Genomic DNA, 20,826 nt, shown 5'->3' on the forward strand with positions numbered 1-20,826 from the left:
CATGCCACACATATCACGCTCTCCTTTAATATAACTGGTAAGCACTCCTAATTTCTCTCTGCATGGCTAGCACATCACACCAGGGGTTGTGGAAGCTTTATTAAATTTGTAGCCCAAATTTGTAGCTAGGAGAAGGAAGACACTAGGCCTAAACCTCTGCTGCCTTGGGGCTATACTCATTTCTGAGAAAGGCTTCAGGAGTAAACCCCAAGGAAAAATCCATATCCACTGCCTTTCAGGACATCTTCAGGAGAAGAAAAGGCTAAGAAGTAAATCCTACACAATTCCGGAGTGGAATCCCCAGGACAATTGGTGAGACAAAAGTCTTCAGAAATTTATGGCTCCCCCCCCCCTTTTTTTTTTTGAGCTGCTACTGCAAACGTGGCCCACCTTCTTTTTAACTTATTGTGGTCTGCCAACAGATTCCAAATACTATTGGTCAGGGTCCAGGAAAACTAAAATAGTAGCATAGCATAAACCCTGTTACTGAATAGGAGTAAAGATATCATCATCACCATCATCATCATCATTGTGTTTATGCCACCCATCTGACTGGGAGTACCCTGGGCAGCTTCTAACAAATTAAAACACAGTAAGACATCAAACATTTTAAACTTCCCTATACAGAATTTAGGGACATTTGGGAGAAAATACAACACTCCCCACTCCCAAATAACAATTTTAACTTAGCCCAAGCTAAAATACTTTACCAACGCTCTTTGTCTCCCCAGAAGAGATGTTGCTCAAGGCACCTGTCAGGAAAGTGCAAACTTTTCTTTAATTTTTTTAATTAAATATATTTTAGTTTATACAAGTACAGTGGTGCCCCGCAAGATGAATGCCTCGCAAGACGGAAAACCCGCTAGACGAAAGGGTTTTCCGTTTTGGAGGTGCTTCGCAGAACGAATTTCCTATGGGCTTGCTTCGCAAGACGAAAATGTCTTGCGAGTTCCTGTGATTTTTTTCCGCTCCCCACCCCCTTTTTCTAAGGCACTAAGCTGCTAATAGCCTTTTAGCAGCTAATCCGCTAATCCCTTAAGCCTTTAATAGCCGCTAATAGCCGCTAATAGCGCTAATCTGCTAATGGGGTTGCTTCGCAAGACGAAAAAACCGCTAGACGAAGAGACTCGCGGAACGGATTCTTTTCGTCTTGCGAGGCACCACTGTATGTGCATTGTCTCTTTTTTCAGGTCGTTAAGTCTTTTCTGTAGATCAGTAACATTCCATGTGCGATATTAGTGCTGTATAGAGCATAACATTAGGGGAGGGAGGGGGTGGTAAAACTAGGAAAGCACAAACTGAAAAGGTGAATGAAAAGGGGCAGAGAAACAAATATAAAATAGTCTCCTGAGAAAGGTTCATTCCAACCTTGATTTTATATTTGACTGGCATTTTATCCAATCTAATTGCTCAGTTTGGTTGGCACTGTGTCCATTTCTTATGCATCCATTACTTTAGAAGTAATGTTTTCTTTTAAAAATGGAAAGCTTTCCACATAGGGAGTAAAAAAGATAGCAGCAGAAAATTGTGTGCTTTGGATTCTTTCTCCCTGACTTTGATGGGCTCTTTAAAAAAGAGCAATCGGTGCATAAGCCACCGTTTTCTAAATATTCAGAAATAGGCAGATCTTTCCAAGCTCATAGCCTTAGCTCTTCCAGACAGTAGAGGAATAAGTGATGCATTATTTCTTTTTTTCCCAGCACCGTTTTGACCAGGCTCTCCACAAACTCCTGTGCATCATTCATCTGACTCAGGCATAAACACTCGCCCTTCGTAAGAAGACGGTTCTCTTCTGCTATATTCAGGAATGCCTCTTGGTTTCTTTGAAGAGCAAAATCTTCCGTTAACTTCCCTTTAGACTTATTTATACGATCAGCAGGCTTTTCACCAGAAGGCAGAGATTCCAAACAAATGGAGCTGAGAATCAAGGGGAAGCAACATTACAACACACACACACAATATCTGTTTCCAGGGCCTCCCACCTGTCAATCACCTGAAATCACAGTAAGATTATCTTACTGCCCTTTCAGCAGCCTGTTTCATCCAAACCACACAGGCAAAGACACAGAGGTGTTGCTTTCGGCAGGTGGCTGCATCTTGGCCTTCCCCACAGGTGGGCGGGGTTTGCGGCACCGAGCGAGGCTCACCTGGGCGGGTGTCACCCACCTGCTTGAGCTGGCCTTTGACCCGCCCTTGGCCAGGGAGGACAATGGACAGCCAGCCGGGGGCGGGCCTAAGGCCAAAAAGGAAAAGAGGCTGATTCCTGGGCTCAAGCCTCTTTTGCCTTTCTCCCTTCCAGGATGTGATGAAGTGTTTTGTGGGGACAAATCACCAAAGTCATAAAAGTGATTGTGCTGATTTTGGTAGTGGGCTGCATGTGCATGATATCTGCTGGAGGGGCAACCTCCCCAACCTATACATAAATTCCTGCAACAGCACATAGGGCAAATGGGTTTGGCTTGGCCAAAATGACCTTATGGGCCGAATAGAGAGGCCTGCCAAGCCTAATTAGGTCCTTAACTGCTGCCATAAATCTAATAATAATCTATACAGCGATAAAATCCAAGGATCCGTAGTACAAAATCTCCAACCACCCATTAAAAGGGAAGGTCTTCAATCCCTCTTAAACACTTCAAAGAACGAGGCCTGTGTGTGATGTAATCCATTGGAGCAGTCAAAATACAACATTCCTTGTTTCCCTAGTGTGGACACAGACAGGGGGATGTTACTCCAGCCAGTATAACTTCCTGTTACACCAGGTAGGTGGGGGTGACCCTTGCAGACCCCACAAAAGGTCCAGTCATGCAGCCATCTTTCTCTCTCTTGATTCTCTTGGACTGCACTGCTGGCTCTCAGGCAGCAGCACATCGGATCAGTCCCCATATGGGATGAATCCACACCTTTTTCTGTAACTACAAGCTAAAGCCTGCCTTCAGGAATCATACTGTGAACTGAATGTAAGTAAACTTCTTGTTACTTTTAAGGAAAGACTGTTGTGTCTTTATTCTTTTGAGAGGGGTCAAAAGGGGACTTACCAGGAAGAAATCCAATATGGGCTTGCCAGACTGGATTGCTTAACTAAAGAGATTCAAATGAATCTGCAAACTAGCTTCCTGCCGTATTGAGGGGAATGTGCTCTGCTAAATGACTCACCAGTGTGAGTGAAGGAAGGATAACATTTAATCAATATATCCTCTCCTACTATCCACAACATTCCTACAGCCTGCTGCACAGTCCTTTGCTCTCTCACTCTTTCCTCCTTAGGCTGCTGGTGGGGAGACCAGATTATTCCTGCTAGCTTGGAGATGGCTATAGGTCACCTCCTCCCCACCCTAAACCTCATTTCTGTCCGGTTAATCCTCTCCACCCTCTTCCAACTGTCAGGTTTCTACGGCCACCCCAACTGCCTTTAAATATTCCTTTCAACTCCTCCTACTGCCCCGGCCTGGCCCACTTCCTGTGGCATCTTATACTCTCCTCTCCGCTTCAGATCTGTGCCCCAGACACAGCTCCATACAACATCATTCCAACCCATCCCAAATGTTTAACTCAGCTTCTGAAAACCATCCAGTAGCCCCACAGTTACCATAACAACACCATTGCATTTCACATGTGGCCTCAACCATCCATCTCAACACCACTTCCTTGCTGCGGATAACAGCCCTGTCCCAATCAAGCAAGTCTTTGCCCGAAACTGACCTGTATTTCAGTTCCCCACATTCTTACTACTGGCTGCTCCTGGGACACAGGCACAGCAAATGAGAACAGAAGAAGAAGGTGGACGTCCAGTCCTGGTGTAAACACGGCCCCTAGCGGGGTCCTCCAGCAAAAACTGGGCAATACTGGGCAATACCTCAGCTCATCACTTGAGCACAGAAATTACCCTTTGGTAGCTGTTCTTGAAGAAGCGCCTCTCTCCGAATCCTCTTTTGTCTCCATGGTACAGGGCATGGCACAGTCCACTTCCGACCAAGGGCGCTTTATTCCACTCTGATGTCCGGCCTGGTCCTGAGCGACCCTTAAAGGGCGGACTTTTGCTAGAAAGCAAGCACCGAGAAAGAGATTTATTTAATCAACCCAATGGCATATCTGCCCTGGGGAAACAGACCAATTATTTTTGGTTTCTATGGAAGCCGCCCAGAGTGGCTGGGGAGGCCCAGCCAGATGGGCGGGGTATAAATAATAAATTATTATTATTATTATTATTATTATTATTATTATTATTTGCTCACCAGCAACAGCCGGTGGGGACTCTGTTTATGAGGAGAGTGGCTTCCCTGCCCTCTGAACCATCAGCAAAAGCCATGGTGGTTGTTAAGAGATTGATTCAAAATGTTGGTTATGAGTTGGGACCTAATAGCAAGGTCCCAGCTAAAGAATAATGGCAACTTAAACTGATGGAATATGCGCAGTTTGCGGACCTAACATACAAAATAAGAGAACAAGAAGAATATACATTTAAAGAAGATTGGAAAATGTTTATTAACATAAATTCAACAGTGTAAATAAGTTTTGATGGATGGAATAATGAAATACTGAATGGTCTGGTTTATATAAAATACGCAGGGATTTATGTTATGCAAAATGAACCATGGAAAGAGAAGAAGGGAAGTTTTGGATATTTTAAAGTTGTTTAAATGAATATTCTAAATTGTAAAACAGAAAATTTAATAAAAATATATATTATATTATATTACACACACACACACACACACACACAATGTTGGTTACTACTCCCTAGCTCAACTCATTTGGCTCCTTCACTGTTGATATCTCGTTAACATCGTCCTGCTCATCGTCCTGCATTTGATACACAGAACTGAGATTGGTATTATTATTATTATTATTATTATTATTACTGTATTTATATCACACCAAGGAGCTCAAGGTGTGGTTCTCCTCCTCCCCATTTTATCCTAAAAAGTAGGTTAGGCTGACAGTCTGTGACTGGCCCAAGCTCACCCTGTGAGCTTCATGGCTGAGTAGAAATTTGAACCCAGGTCTCCTAGGTCCTCGTCCGACACTCTAACCATTATACCACAACGGTCTGTTGGCCCCATTTATTCTGAGCTGCTTTTGTTTCCTTATTTTCTGTTGCAGTAATCTTTTTTTTTTAATTGTTCCATTAAAAAAAAAATTCTTGCCAGGCACCTTGGGCCTACACTTTGAGGAACAGAAAGGTGTGATAAATTTATTGGCACATTACTGCTACGTAGTGGATGGTTGAGAATACAAAACTGATACGTAACATGGTTTTACTACCTTTTGCCAAACTATCCTGAACTTCACGAACAGCAGTCTCAATGTGCGGCATGTAGCAGGCATAGATTTCCTCCATCTCCTGGCTGCAGACTGAGCAAAGTTGAAAAGTAAACAAAAGAACGACACACTTTTCCCACACAGCTCTGACAGGGTTTTCTATGCATTCAAAATGGCACTAGGGTCGGTCCCACAGGCACACGGAAAGCCCCAAAGCACTTATAAATTCACTCACGGAGTCACATTTGTGTGCTTTGACATTAAGTCAGGGTTACCAGGGCTCAGCCCCAAAATCTGTTTTCAGTGCCTGGGTTTATCTAATGAACAAGAGGACCTTTGAAAATGTGCCATCTCCCACAACACTTTCCCCTCCAGAAGTGCATTTCTTTTGTCTCACAAGTTCTGGGGTTAAAGAAGGGCTTCTGAATCAGAAGACTCAAGTTTCGAAGAGGCTTGAGGTCTAGCACCTTTAAAATAATAATAAGGACTGATAGTCAGGGGCAGAGGTGAGAAGAGGTCACGTTTACCCTGGAAGGATGGTCTTTGGGCCTTTTCTTTCTGCCAGCACCTTTTCATTAGGCTGATCAGATTTTCCAGCTTCTCCACCTCGTGTATCTTCCCCTCCATCTCCCGGGTGTTTGGCCTTTGATTTTCTTGGATTTGCATTCTGAAGATGGAGTTGTCTCTCTGAGGGTTGGCTGAGCAGGGATGGAGATCGAGGCATTCAACAGAACATTTCCAAGACATATCTCTTGACACAGTCATAAGCAGGGATGGGGAACCTTTGCCACATCAGGCCTCACTATTTGGCCCATTCCCAATGCAGCAAAGGTGACGCTGGGGCAAAGGGGGATTGCAACCACCAGCTGGCTAAATGCCAGAGCCTGCATGTTGCCATGCACAGTGCTTTGAACGCTCCAACCACCAGCTGATCACATGGGCAAAAATGGGCCACCTGAACACAGGTGATTGACAGGCTGGCAGCCCCACCCACTTGTTCCACTTGGGCCATGGGGGTGGGGATAAGAGATAAGAATCCGGCACACCAGCCAGATTCAGTTCCCCTCCCCTGGCCTCAGGGCCACTTTAATTGCACAAGCCTTCTTTTCCCAGTACAGTGGTACCTCGGGTTAAGAACTTAATTCATTCCGGAGGTCCGTTCTTAACCTGAAACTGTTCTTAACCTGAAGCACCACTCTAGCTAATGGGGCCTCCTGCTGCTGTCGTGCCGGCGGAGCACGATTTCTGTTCTCATCCTGAACTAAAAGTTCTTAACCGAGGTACTATTTCTGGGTTAGCGGAGTCTGTAACCTGAAGCGTATGTAACCTGAAGCACCACTGTATCTGCTTGACTCCCTGCCACAAGATGCTGTAGATGCCCCATTGGAAGAGTGCCCATTTTTCTCTTGTGCTGGCTTCCCAGGGCACAACTGCATTGAATACATATTCTCTGTAATTCAGACAGGCAGAAGTAAGCCATAGGCAGAAAGAGCACAACTCACATGGATACGGTTCCTTGCCGGTTAGCACTGAGAACATGAGGATCCCATAGCTGAAAAGAAAAAAACAAGTTGATTAAAAGCCCCTCCCAACTTCAACTGAGATCTTTCCTCTTCCTGTGGGACAGCAATATCAGTGGTCCCATGCCATTTCCCATCTCCTGGGCTTCTACATTATCCTGTACTATAGGTTAGTCAGCAGAAGGAATGCCACAAGAGGGAGGTTAACCAATGTCAGCCTCACTGCCTTCATTCATTCACACAAGAAGCAGTCTTAGTTATCTGGTGCCCTCCAGAGTACAAATGCTACAAGCTCCAGCTGGGGTTGATGGGAATTGTAGTCCCAACGGCATCAGGTTGTGCAAGAGTATCCGACCAACAATGTGCTCCAAAGACAGGGACGTAAGGAGAGCCTTTCTGGATCAAGCCAATGGCCCATCTAGTTGAGCATCTGTCATGCTAACCTTTTCCCAATTCTATAGTGATCATGCAATTGTGCCAACCCCCTTGTGCCCCACAGCAGACGCTTCTGTCCACCTGTAGACATCTGTGGCCGGGTCTGGCTTGTAGGACTCGGCAAAGGCTTCAGGGGGCATGTATTCGAGGGTCCCGCCAGATACTTCTGCGCTTTCAGAGGGGAGAGGGGAGCGCTGAGTTGTCCCAAACTTGGACAAGCCAAAATCGGCCACCTGAACGGGGGAGACAAGGCAAAACAGTGAAGAGAACTCCCAACTGGGACAACATAGGAAGCTGCCTCCTGCCAGGTCAGACTATTGGTCCATCTGGCCCAGTCATGTTCACATTGACTGGCAGCAGGAGCTGTCCAGAGCTTCAGAACGGGGACATTGCCAATCCTACCTGGAAATGCTGGCGACTGAACTGCAGGTGCTCTGCCTCTGAGCGACAGCTCCTTCCCAAGGTATTGACTTACCTGCACTTTGTCCTCTTTAGGATTACTAACCACGGTGCCGCTCCATAAGCAACTGGGTTTTGCACCACTGCTCTGCACAGCAGGCAGACTCTCATCACTGGGGGAGAAGGCTGCAGCATCCCCTATTCTGGTCTCCAAGCAGAAGACGCTCATAAAGAAACTTAATAATTGAAAAGTATCAGAAGACTAATAGTTGGGGGGGAGAGCTGGAATTTTTTTTTTACATCTGGCAGCCAATGTGCCACTCTGGTTTCAGATAGTACATGGGTAGACGAGTCCTAAAAGCCCGGGACACAAATTTTCACAGCCCTCTAGCAGTTGTGGTGGCTCATTTACCAGAACTAATGTACAGTGGTACCTCGGGTTACAGACGCTTCAGGTTACATACGCGTCAGGTTACAGACTCTGCTAACCCAGAAATAGTACCTCAGGTTAAGACCTTTGCTTCAGGATGAGAACAGAAATCGTGCTCCGGCAGCACGGTGGCAGCAGGAGGCCCCATTAGCTAAAGTGGTGCTTCAGGTTAAGAACGGACCTCCAGAACGAATTAAGTTCTTAAGCCGAGGTACCACTGTATTTAGTGTTCACTCTGGAGGTGTATACTTGATTCTGAGCAAACAAAACCTCCTAGAGCAAAATATATCACACCCCCGCAAATATCATAGAATTGTAGAGTTGGAAGGGACACCAAGAGTCATCTAGTCCACCACCTGCAAATTATGACCATAAACCCTTAATTTAAGGATATGAGACTCTGCTAGGCCACAGCCTCATTTTTTTTTTTACTTATAATATGCAATATTTCTAATACTTCTTACTAATATTTCTCTTTGTTTTAAGGCAAGTGGCGTAAGGAACAAAAGCTGAGCGTATCATGAGGCTGAAACATCATCACTGTGGAAAGTAGAGATTGCTGGTGTTTGCTTCCGAGAAATCACAAATAATGTCCATGAAGAGGGAACACGAATTGGCTGATGCTACGACTGACCCTGCAGTGGCACAGTTTTTAATGGGACTTGTGTTTGTTATGCCAGAAACATTCAAATGAGTGTTTAATTATTCCAGAGTATGAAGGCTACATTACAATGCCGAAGAATCTTGCCATTTTTTTGCTGAATATTGAAAGCTTCCAGCAACTGTAAGGAATTTGGATCCATTGTACGATGGATGCGGTCATTTGCAACAGCACCGTGAACATGCAAGCTGCAAGAGCACATGGTCTGGTGTGGACTTGCTTCAGGAGGAGTTAGCAGGAAGCTCAAGAGGCCTGCTTACACCCAAGAACACATTTCAGAATCTCAGCAACTTACAAGCGCTCCATGACACAGTTGCCTGGAGTCACTCAGCCGATGGAGAAAAACTTTCCCGGAAGCAGAAAGGGAGCACTGACCTGGACTGGTCCCAATTAAAAAGAGAGAGAGTATGGCTCACCTTCACATTCAGAGCTTTATCCAGCAGGATGTTGCTGGGCTTGAGATCCAGGTGCAACCGCGGAGGATGGAGGCAGTGCAGGAAGTCTATCCCCAGGGCTACCTGGTAGAGGATGCGGATTCGCAGAGGCCAGGGCAAGGCACTGGACAGCAAGCCAGACAAGTTGCCGTTCTCCACATACTCCATCACTAGGCCCATTTCATTTCCCTTCTCGTAGAGACCATAAAGACGAGGGATGGGGGCGAAAGATGCCTCATCCATGAAGCGGGCTTCATTAATGGCTTGCTGTCGGATGCGGGACACATTTGCACTGGGTGCATTGGGGCTTGAGGGTGAAAGAGAGTCCATGGTGAGAGTCGAAGGAAAAGTTACAAAATACTGTTGAGACACGGACTCATTGAATGATGAACTCAAGATGGGGTTGCCCAATCAGAAGGTCTCAAGAGCTCCCGAGTCTGTCAAGAGATGGTCTGAGTAGGTTGGGAGGAGATATGGAAAGCTGTCTCACATCAAGTCAGATCAACGGTCCACTTAACTCAGTACAGCCGAGACCAGCCTTTACCAACCCATTTCCCACCAGATTTTTTGGACTATAATTATTATCAGCTGCAGCCAACATCTGGAGGGAACCAGGTTTCATGAAGGCCAGTCTACACTGACTAGCAATGGCTCTTCCAAGGTCTTAGGTAGGGATCTCTCCCGGCCTGACCTAGACAGACAGCTCTTCCCCCAGGAACTCCATGAATAAGGAGCATTAGCTACAAAATTCTGAACATGGAACCAAGATGTCAGCAGTCTAAATTGGCCTGCCCTTGGAGTTTTCTTTGAAGGATCCAGGAAACAACCTGGCACCGTCCAAACACATACATTCCCAAGCCCTTAAAATTCTTTGCCGCATTGCTGTAGGCAGAGAGTCTGGGATTTGGGACCTTGTGGGTGCAAGATAGAGGCTCTACCAAATCTGTATAACTAATTCAAGATTAGATTACTGCCACACGTTATATGTTGGGCTGCCTTTGAAGACGGTTTGGAAACTTCAGCAAGTGCAGAATTCAGAGGCCAGGTTGCTCACCGGAGCAAAACGGTTTGAGCTTATTAAACCAATCCTGGTCCGACTGCACTTGGCTGCCTATTCGTTTCTGGGCCCAATTCAAAGTGCTGGTTTTGACCTATAAAACCTTTAACAGCTCAGGACCGCAATACCTCAAGGACTGCCTCTTTCCATATGAACCTACCCAGACCCCATCTTCTGAGGCCCTTCTTCATGCGCCTCCTCCTCGAGAGGTCTGGAGGGTGGCAACAATCCGTCTGTGGAATGCTCTCCCCAGAGAAGTTCACCTGGTGCCTTCATTATATACCTTTAGGCACCAGGTAAAAACGTTCCTTTTTAACCAACCCTTTGGTTGACCTGATCGACATCCTGTACCCTTTTAAAATGTGGCTCTTTTGGGGGGGGGGTATTATTGGGTTATTGTTTTTACTTTGACTTTCTATATTGTGATCTTTTATGTGAACCACCCTGAGACCTCTGTGTATAGGGCGGTATATAAATTCTAATTCTAATAAATAATAATAATAATAATAATAATAATAATAATAATAATAATAATAATTCCACCCTCAACCACACACCCAGTCACCAGCTTTACCCGTGGAAAAACTTCACCGCCACAATCCCCTTTTCTTTGTGCTGAGCTCGGAAGACGGTTCCAAAGCCCCCTCTGCCGATGTGTTGCAAGTTCTCCAAGCAGTTCTGGGGGATCATCTCGTGGAACATCTCCAGACCAGATGTCCTTTTTGAAGGAGCATGTGCCCCGAGCAAGGTCACTCCATTCTGACTTGTGCACAAAGCAGATCTTAAGGAGGGTGAAGGAGAGGAGAGAAGACCATTTACATATGTTAAGATATAGTATGAAAACAAGTGTGTGATGTGCCGGGTAGACTAGTGAGTTGGAGCAGGGGAAACCTGAGTTCAAATCTTTCCTCAATTTAGCAACTCTACTCAAGCCAAAGAAGTCTACCATCTTGTTGCCCCCAGCAGACACCTAAATGCCAGCAGGAAGCTCTAGCAGATGATGCACTATCACAGCATTCTTCCTTGGTATTTGGTGATATGCTGTCACCGCACAGCTAAACCATCATGGCTAGCAGCTTGTTGCAAATGAATGAGCCTGATCCTATTGGATGGCCATCAACTTAATGTTAAGATAAGCTAATGGCCTTTGCCACATTCTGTGACAGTGAGCTCCACAAAATCGGTTGTCTGAAGATGCCCTTTTATCTCTCCTGACATCTCTACCAACACTCAAATTTCCCTAGGTTGCCCCTTCAAATCCCACCTGAAAAATCCATCTTTCCCACAAAGATTATGGCAGTCGGGATGTCCTGCTGTAAATAACCCTAAGAATGTTTAAATGAAATGGATGCGCATTCTTATTCTGTACTCTCCCATCCCAGCTATAACACATGTATTAAATTATAGATTGTAAGTCCCTCTTGGCCTCCGTAAATTATCATGCGTACTGAGGGTGCTATACAAGCCCAAATTAAGAACCGCATTTTGTCTATCCACTTACTCCACAGTGCAAAAGCACCAGGAGAGAGAACGGCAGACGCCTGAGCTATAGCTTTATTGTAGGCATAGTCTTTAACAAGGTGTGATGATTGACAACTCTTTAACTCATTGCTTAAGCACAGAGATCACCTTTCGGCGGCTCCTCCTGATGAATCTTCTCTCCCCAGATCTTCCCCCTCATTCACAGATACATCTCCTGCTAGCACATGGGAGAACTCATTTCTTAAATTCTGGAAATTTGCAGCTGCCTCTGGAAATCTCATGATTGCAGGTGAGCCTCCTGAGAGAAATTGAGAGAGTGCAGAGATAAACCAAACTTACAGTGCCATCCTAACTGGTCTGCTCAGAAGTAGATCCTATTGAATTCAGTGGGCCTCCCTCTAAAGTTAGAGGAGTTAGGATTGCAGTCTTACTTGAACGATGGCCTATCTCTCCATACTTCATGTGTGTGCTGGAGTAAGCTGGTTAATATGTTTCGGATATACGCTTAGTACACTCAAGTCTCCCTATGAGGCTGATCACTCTGCTTTTGACTAAACACATGTTGTAAACTTTTATGCTGCAGTGTAGACTTATATGGACTTGAGTCTGTAGGGCTGTAAAGTTGATGAGGTTCCCCCTCTTCATTGCTTTACACAGTCCCCAAAATATGTACAACAAGGAGCACAACTGAACACTGCCCACTGTCTATCCCCAAAATACACTTCTTCTTTTTTAAGTTTTGCTTTTCATTTTCATACATTAGGTCTGCAACTTATGCTCACTTTACTTATGTGATCTCAACCTTATGCAGGTGGTGGTGGGGGAATAAATAAATGGAAGTGGGGAAGCAGCCATTCCCTGCTCTCAATTTATTTATTCATCCCCCCACCTGCACACCCCCTGGGCTTTCCTGCTGTGGAGAGATTTTTTTTTAGTCTTCTGCCTTGCCTGCTAGCCTCTGGGAAGGAGAGAAACCTTCTCAGAGCCCAGTAAGCAGCAAAAAGAAAGGAAGGATACAGGGAGAGCTATGGGAGTGAAGTATTCCAGAAAGAGCATTGTAATTCAAGACTATTGCCCTTCCTAAGCACTTTATCAAATAATGTTTTTCCTCAGGAACACACTTGACCTTAAACATCTCTGTAAAAAACCCAGAAAACACTTTTGCAAGGCTTTCATCCTATCCAAAGTCGTTTGAGAGAAGGCCCCATTAAACTGAGCAGATTTATCTCAAAGTAAGTGGGTGGCGCTGTGGGTTAAGCCTAGGGCCTGCCAATCAGAAGGTCGGCGGTTTGAATCCCCGTGACAAGGTGAGCCCCCATTGCTCAGTCCCTGCTCCTGCCAACCTAGCAGTTTGAAAGCACGTCAAAGTGCTAGTAGATAAATAGGTACCACTCCAGCAGGAAGGTAAACGGTGTTTCTTTGTGCTGCTCTGGTTCGCCAGAAGTGGCTTAGTCATGCTGGCCACATGACCCGGAAGCTGTACGCCGGCTCCCTCGGCCAATAAAGCGAGATGAGCGCCGCAACCCCAGAGTCAGTCACGACTGGACCAAATGGTCAGGGGTCCCTTTACCTTTTTAAGTATGCACAAATAGTGCTGCTAAGCTGTTCAAACCACAAATGCACCATGAGAAACATTATAAGTGCAGCGGCCTAGCACAAAAATATTTCACTTCTGTCCAATTGTTCCAAACAGCTGACGGAAGCCGTATACAATGAAAGTGTTTAATTTTTTCAAAAACGTCCCTACTAGACGCTCCAAATAGGACTCATTGTAAGTCTGAACACTTCTGACAAAGGCATGTGCTGAATAACTGGCTATTTAAAAGTAGAACTGTGTCTTACCAGTTATAGCCAAAGGGTTTAATTTGTCAATATCTTCAACTTCTTCATTTTCTTGTCCGTTCTCAATCATTCTCTTTCTGATGCGTTTTCTGCCATCAACCATTTCGATTGACGTGGATACACACTTGAAATCTTCTGCCCCAAGAGCATCAAACGATGCAGAGAGCGTGAGAGAGAATGAAATAAGACCCCCTTGTCTCAAATGGCGAAGCGAAGGAAAATCCCTCCCAAAGGAAGGAAATCTACAGGAGGCTCCATTTCTGTTTCCACACTGCCATTGTCCATGACCACACCAGCCATCGAGGTGGCCTGGGGAACAACAAAAATTATAATGAAAACACTCTCTATAGACATCATTAAGGTGGGTCTAAAAAAATTAAATCCTTCCCTAAATTAGGATTTTTCCCCCCTACACTGGTACTATGAAACAAAATCAAGGGGGAGGTGAGGGGAAAACAAATATGAAAAATACTGACTCAGAGGCTGTTGGTGTATTGTAATACAGAGTTCTGATGCACCTGGACCAGGTAAGAAACAAAAACTCCTCCTTTCTCCGAAACTCTGAAAGATCCTCTTTCAGATGAGATGCTCGGGACTACCAAGAATAGTTTTCCTTCACCTCTCAGACTCCCCACACCCAGCTCAGTGTGCACCCGGGACTCCGCTCTCCTTACCATCATTCTCTGTGATAGCGAGAAGATTCCTCTCCAGATCTCTTTGGTTGATGGATCTCAACACCGTGAGGACCACCTCCACAGCATAATGCTCGTTGTAGTAGCCAAGCAGCAACTGGGTCAGGTCAATGGGATCTGCCTTCTCCAATCGCCCTCTGGGGATGTTGCTGTAGCCCTCCTTGACTGGGAGCGAGTAGAGATAGTGCTTGAATTTCCTCAAATTGTAATTTGCCAAGTTCTCCAGGGTGCCCAGAAGACGGCTGTGGGTGGTTTTCTCCACTGTACTCCTTCTGCAACAAAATGGCAAAGCAAAAGAAATGTCAAAGTTAGGCAGGAAGGGGAACAGTCTCATTCTGCTACAAAACCAACAACTCTGTGTGATGCTGGCTGGAGGTAAAGGGTTAGCATGAAACCTACACTTTCTCAAGCTTTCTGTCACCAGGGTTATGCCAACAAGTTGAATGTGCTTTGGGTTGAGCGTGTTACTTCCAGGAGCGCACTGCTTCTGGGTTTCGCCGCTCGCACATGTGCAGACGCTCAAAATGACGTCACACACATGCGCGGAAGCAGCGAAACACGACCCACGGACATGCAGATGTGCCGTCACATCTTACATACCGTTAGCATCCTGAGGTACCACTGTAGTGGCAGATTGAGGCAGAATTCACTGTAATCAGCTGGCAATTACTGGCATTATATATCTATTCGATAAAAGAATTCTCTGTTACTGGTTTAGAGTTCAACAGATGGACAACACTAGGCTACCAAAAAAATGCCTGATTGAGCTCTCGAATGGATTACCCCTTAAAAACTGGGTACATCATGCTGCCCAACTGATGGGCAAATATGACCTCTCAGGGACTGAGATTAAAGAACTTCCCTTATATTCCCAGAACGAACCATAAGGGCAGTGGCAACTAAAAACGATCTAAACTCTATGTGCACATCTACATGTGCCCCATTGTATTTTAAACTTAAAGAGGCCAATGAACATACATCTTATTTTAATGAATTGACTTTTGCACAACTTCGAAAAGCTTTTACAGAGCTACGACTAAATACAATAAGCTCTGCTTATAGAGATGGGAGACACAGAGGCATACCAAAAAACGAACATATCTGTATTAGGGGATTTTCTGAAGTAGAGGACCTTAGGCATTATATCTTGCACTGTCCTTTATATAATGATGCAAGAAAAATATTTTTAGTACCTATAATGACAGGGTCCCCTGGCCAGAACCCCTTTGACATTATTTTATATCTCCTTGCAGACACAGATAAGTATGTGACCTGGCGTGTAGCACTTTTTGCAACTGCTGCTAGGAAAATTAGAGCAAATTATATAGCCAAGGTAGCTATTAACTGTAAAGGAGATGAATTTATTTGATCCTATCTATCTACCTCAGGCTATGCTCTATCTTTGTCACCAAACTCTGAGTATAAATTGCACACTGTATTAATTGATATTGTTTTTAACATTAGTGGCCACGTGATGATTTTAGCTTATGAATTTTATTGTTTAATGTTTTTATTTGTACATTAGGGTACTTTTATAGCTCTGTTTAGAGTACGTAATGTTTTAATAATATAAATGTTTTAAGTCTTTTTTATCAATTCAGTATATTTTCTTTTAATTGTCAAATAATTCTGTGTACATTGCGGCAGCCTTTGGCTATGTGCAATAAAACTGACTACTACTACTACTATATATCTATTCCAGCTTCGAAAATGACTACTGTAAATTATTTGCTGCTGAATTTTCCTTGCGGCTCAGTTTCCATCAGACTAAGTGCAGGTATCTGCTCTGGAAGTATTGTGACAGCATCCCTGTTTTAGGCAGAATTTGCAGATCCAGAGGGTTATTATAGCCAACGCTAGTCTCAATGGGTCAAAACAGGCCCATAGAAACTAATGGATATAATTAATTTAGGTTTGGAACTTACAATAGGTTTACTCCGAGTAGAACTTAGTTAAATATAGCCCAGTGGTTCTAAGTGAAGAAAGCTCTTCTTTTCTATTTTCTTTTCCGTCTCACCTCCACGTGCCTCTCAAAGTATTTTTACCCACCTCCTATAATTTCTTCTCCAGTTCTCATTTCACACTCGGCTTGCACCTTATTCTACTTAATACAAAACACCAACCGAGTAACAGTGTTGCATAGAGCAAGGAGCGCAATAAAGTTGTGTGGTTCTTGGCAACAGTTCCGTCCATCGCTTAAGCACTGAGATTACCTCCTGGTGTTTTTTCCTGACGAAACCTTTCCTGCCACATCGTCTTTTGCCTCTACCAAATGAGATAACTCTCCACCCAGCACTTCAGTAACCTTGATTTTTAAGTTCTTGCAATTGGCAACGGCCTCTGTCTCTCCGATGGTTGCAGATGAGCCTGTTGACAAGGGGGGGGGGGGGGGAATGAGAGAGGACAGATAAGATCAGCCTTACTCAAGAATCTTTCCTGTGTAGGCAGATCCTCACAGAAAACAAATTCAGTGCCCAATGCCCACGCAACATTGCTTTTCACCTGCAATCATGTAATATAAAAAGGAAGTGTAAAAAAAAAAAAAGATACGGATAATCTCGGGAGGGGGGGGAACTTAATCCCCCGGCAATTAAGGTGAAAATTGGTATCATTAGTGCAAATGTTGTTGTTGTTTAGTCGTTCAGTCGTGTCCGACTCTTCGTGACCCCATGGACCAGAGCACGCCAGGCACTTCTGTCTTCCACTGCCACCCGCAGTTTGGTCAGATTCATGTTTGTAGCTTCGAGAACACTGTCTAACCATCTCGTCCTCTGTCGTCCTCTTCTCCTTGTGCCCTCCATCTTTCCCAACATCAGGGTCTTTTCCAGTGAGTCTTCTCTTCTCATGAGGTGGCCAAAGTATTGGAGCCTCAGCTTCACGATCTGTCCTTCCAGTGAGCTTTATATGCCTGTGCAAATGAGCTGTTTATAAATACTTTACCTTAGCTGCCATTTGAAGTATTTCCAGAACGTTCCAATGGAATGCTCAAATCGGTGTTCATTCAACATTTATGTTAAACATCTGCATTTAATAACTAGTTATTTAAAAGGAGAAACCACTTCTTACCATTTATAGCTAAAGTATTTGATTGGTCAACTTCAACTTCTACTCTTTCTTGTCCATTTTCAACCATCCTCCTCCTAGTAATGCTTTTGCCACCGACTGTTCTGGTTCTAGTCGATGCAAACTTGAAGTCTCCCATCCCACAGCTGTCAAATGAAGTGAAGAGCCGGAGAGAGAAGGAAGGATCTCTCAAAGAACGAAGTGAAGCAACATCTCTCTCAAAGGAAGGAAACATTCTTCCACCAATGTTTCTGATTTCCCGCTGCCATTGCCTCAGACCAAAGCAGCCATCGAGGAGGGCTGGGAACATTAGAAGAAAAGTTCACATCGAAAAGGGTCTCCGATTAAAAAAACCAAACAGCAGCACAGAATTCCCCCTGTAGGAACTGCTGGATTATAATCCATAAGAAAAAAACTTATAAATAAAATTATTAATAAAAGTATTATTAAAAGTATTTAATAAAATTATTCTTGAAAGTATTTAATAAAATTGTTAATAAAATTATTTTTAAAAGTATTTAATAAAATTGTTAATAAAATTATTTTTAAAAGTATTTAATAAAACTGTTAATAAAATTATTAATAAAAATAAAAATGTGGAGATTATAGAACAAAATTAATCTGGTAGGTGAAGTGAAAGAAAGGTTAAGTCCTATGCCAGCCTGTTGACTTAGGAGTTTTTATCCACCTTCACCTGCAGCAAGGAAGAGGGATACACCTGGGCCAGGTAAAATCCCCAAACTCTCCTGCTTTTAGCCTGTCCCCCTTTCAGACGAGATGATCTGGACTCACCAGAGCAGATTTCCCCCACCACTAAGCTCACCCCCCCACGACCCCCACCCGGCCCACTGTGCTTCTGCGACCCCCCGCCCCTCTCCTTACCACCACCGCCTTTGACTTGCAGGAGCTTCTCCCGCAGGTCTCTTCGGTTGATACATCCCAGCACCTTGAGCGTCACCTCCACAGCGCCATCCTCGGCGTAGTAGCCGAGAAGCAGGCGGTACAGATCCAAGCGATCCGCCTTCTGCAGCCGCCCCTTGGGGATGCTACTATAGCCCTCCTTGGCCGGGAGCGCGTTCAGATGGAACTTGAATTGCTTCAGATCGTACTCCTTCAAGTCCTCCAGGGCGTCCGCCAGGCGGTCGCGGACGGTCCTCTTCCTCTCCTCCGCCATCGCGTTCTCTCCTTCCCCGAGGAGAAAGGGAGCAAAGAGAAGTCCGACTCCGCTGCAAAACCTGCCCCCGACGGCTGCGGGGGGAGGGGGGAGAAGGCAGCAGCTTGAAACCCCGCCGTGGGCCAAAGGCGGCGGGTGGGGCGCCGTCTGTTAAAGGCAAGGATCCGCTTTCGCTTTCAGTTCCCTCCTCCCTCTCTCCCGGAAGGATAAAAGTGAAGCGGGCTGGCAGTGGTGTAAACCCAGGAAGAAATCGGGCCCTGTGCAGCAGGAAGCGGAACGGCGGATTTGGGCAGCGAGGCGTCGAGTTGAAGGAGACGGGCTTTCTTTTTGTTGCAGCCCGGAAATCCAAAGCAGGTTTAGCCCCCAGCGCCTAACCCCGTCGTATAAACCACGGGCTACATCGCAGGGTTGTCGAACTTTCCCATAACCTCCGACATTTCCACGATGGAAATAGAGACATCCTAAGGAGGCGGGTGGCGCTGTGGGTTAAACCACAGAGCCTAGGACTTGCCAGTCAGGTCGGCGGTTCAAATCCCATCGACGGGGTGAGCTCCTGTTGCTTGGTCCCAGCTGCTGCCCACCTAGCAGTTCGAAAGCACGTCAAAGTGCAAGTAGATAAATAGGTACCGCTCTGGCGGGAAGGTAAACGGCGTTTCCGTGCGCTGCTCTGGTTCGCCAGAAGCGGCTTAGTCATGCTGGCCACATGACCCGGAAGCTGTAGGCCGGCTCCCTCGGCCAATAAAGCGAGATGAGCGCTGCAACCCCCGAGTCGGCCACGACTGGACCTAATGGTCAGGGGTCCCTTTACCTTTAAGGGGACATTCCCAGATCAAATCAGATACTGGGACGGGCTTCTGTTAATTTAGGGCTGTCCCTGGAAAACAGGGACACTTGTAGGGTCTGCTTTCTTCTCATTGCCCACCTAGTTGCTGGACACTGGTCTGAGCTGCAGGACTGTCATTGTCAGTTGGTTTCTATATCCAATGGCAGGGGAATTTTTTTAATAGTAAAACAGGAAACATTTCTTACATTGACACTTAAAACACACAACCTCCTCTGAAGAATCCTGAGGGCTTTACTTACTTAGTTTGATTTTGGTTGTGGCTGATGGGCGTTGTGGTCCACATCTGGAAGGCACCAAGTGGACAAAGGCTGGTCTGGAACCTACAGTATGTACTTGGGAGACTGTATCTCCCTGTGTTTGTGTCGGGGCTTAAGCAACGGCGCTTGCAATGTTACCTGAACCAGTGGAGGGCGATCAGACAGAAAGGCAGCCTTGTACCATGAGGGATGCCGATGCTGTGGCTACAACAAGCACAGAGTTTATCGTAAATCAGAGAACTAGATGGGTTAAGAGCTTGAGACAAACCCTTTGCGATCTTTTGCAAATTTATCAGTTCTCCGCAGATTGAGGAGATTGTACATTGTGCAAAATCATGCTCTCCAGCTGCTTTGAGGCTGTGGCAGTGCTCAGAATTGTGTGGGGAAATCACCTGTTCCTGAGAGCAGGTCGAAGTTGTATGCTTTAAATCCCTGGTTCTCAAACTTTCCCCCCTCATAGACCACTAAAAAATTTCTGATGTTCTTGGTGAATCACTAGGTGCCTGTTGCAGCAGTTGTGATGTGCTAGATGCTGTAAACGGCGTTTCTCTGCACTCTGGCTTCCGTCATGGTGTCCCGTTGCGCCAGAAGTGGTTTCATCATGCTGACCACATGACCTGGGAACCTGTTTGCGGACAAACACCAGTTCCCTCGCCTGAAAGCGAGATGAGCACCACACCTCATGGTCGCCTTTGATTGGACTTAACCATCCAGGCGTCCTTTCCCTTTTCCCTAGATGCTGTATGTGCCGAGAACCATTGTGGTGTAAAGGTTAGAGCATTGGAATGGCGCATAGGAGACCAGGACTTGACTCCCTACTCAATCACGAAGCTCACTGGGTGCCCCTGGGCCAGTCACTGTCCCTCCGCCTAACCTACCTCACAGGGTTGTTGTGAGGATAAAATGGGAAGGGGGACACCCATGTATGCCACCTTGAACTTCACGGAGGAAACATCAGTATATAAATAGCTAATATTTTAGTTTTATTGCTTCTTTTATTACATTTTATTACATTGTACTTTATTGTATTACCCATTTGAATTCCATAGAATTCAGATTGCAAGTGGTCTTCCAGGATGAAGCTCACCAACCACAGTTTGCAAACCCCAGGTCTAAACAAATGCTGTGCACCATTTCAGCAAAAAGGTGGCCCTAAAAGTTGCCCACAGATGTGTGTTACAATGTGCATGTCTGAACCCACATGTTTGTGCAGCATGGACCTAAAATAGGAATGTAACTTTTGGCACAGAGTCAGGGTGTGCACTCATTAAAATGCA

The 20,826-nt window shown here is 45.3% G+C and overlaps 1 protein-coding gene across 3 annotated transcripts; it reads right to left on the reverse strand.

Annotated features, from left to right (window-relative positions):
- Positions 1 to 9: 9 nt before the first annotated feature.
- LOC310662766 (uncharacterized protein) lies at positions 10 to 20,753 on the reverse strand. Of its 3 annotated transcripts, XM_083409855.1 has the most exons (16): positions 18,157 to 20,753; positions 17,278 to 17,574; positions 16,425 to 16,578; positions 14,194 to 14,483; positions 13,520 to 13,828; positions 11,825 to 11,975; positions 10,770 to 10,976; positions 9,121 to 9,445; positions 7,296 to 7,447; positions 6,762 to 6,811; positions 5,787 to 5,957; positions 5,263 to 5,352; positions 3,884 to 4,037; positions 1,769 to 1,917; positions 711 to 752; positions 10 to 574 (listed from the first exon to the last, which is right to left on the reverse strand). In XM_083409855.1, the coding sequence occupies exons 1-16, from the start codon at positions 18,446 to 18,448 to the stop codon at positions 456 to 458; spliced, it is 2,952 nt and encodes a 983-aa protein (XP_083265981.1). In that variant the 5' UTR covers positions 18,449 to 20,753; the 3' UTR covers positions 10 to 455. The 3 variants fall into 3 exon arrangements, 2 of the variants coding, with proteins under 2 accessions (XP_083265981.1, XP_083265982.1); XR_014504312.1 differs by lacking the exons at positions 10 to 574; positions 711 to 752 and having other exon boundaries at positions 1,166 to 1,917; positions 3,700 to 4,037; XM_083409856.1 differs by lacking the exons at positions 10 to 574; positions 711 to 752; positions 5,263 to 5,352 and having other exon boundaries at positions 1,166 to 1,917.
- Between the last annotated feature and the right edge of the window lie 73 nt (positions 20,754 to 20,826).

Source organism: Podarcis tiliguerta (genome assembly GCF_965153285.1).
Source record: "Podarcis tiliguerta genome assembly, chromosome: 13".
NCBI lineage: Eukaryota > Metazoa > Chordata > Lepidosauria > Squamata > Lacertidae > Podarcis > Podarcis tiliguerta.

Excerpts from the sequence above, each read along its gene's own strand:
- LOC310662766 (XM_083409855.1), bottom strand. The coding sequence starts at position 18,448 with ATGGCGGAGGAGAGGAAGAGGACCGTCCGCGACCGCCTGGCGGACGCC. Across the intron at positions 14,484-16,424 it reads TCAGGAAAAAACACCAGGAG|AAGGAGTACAGTGGAGAAAA; the intron begins GTAATCTCAGTG and ends ATTTTGTTGCAG. Across the intron at positions 7,448-9,120 it reads ATAAAGCTCTGAATGTGAAG|GTGGCCGATTTTGGCTTGTC; the intron begins GTGAGCCATACT and ends TCCCCCGTTCAG.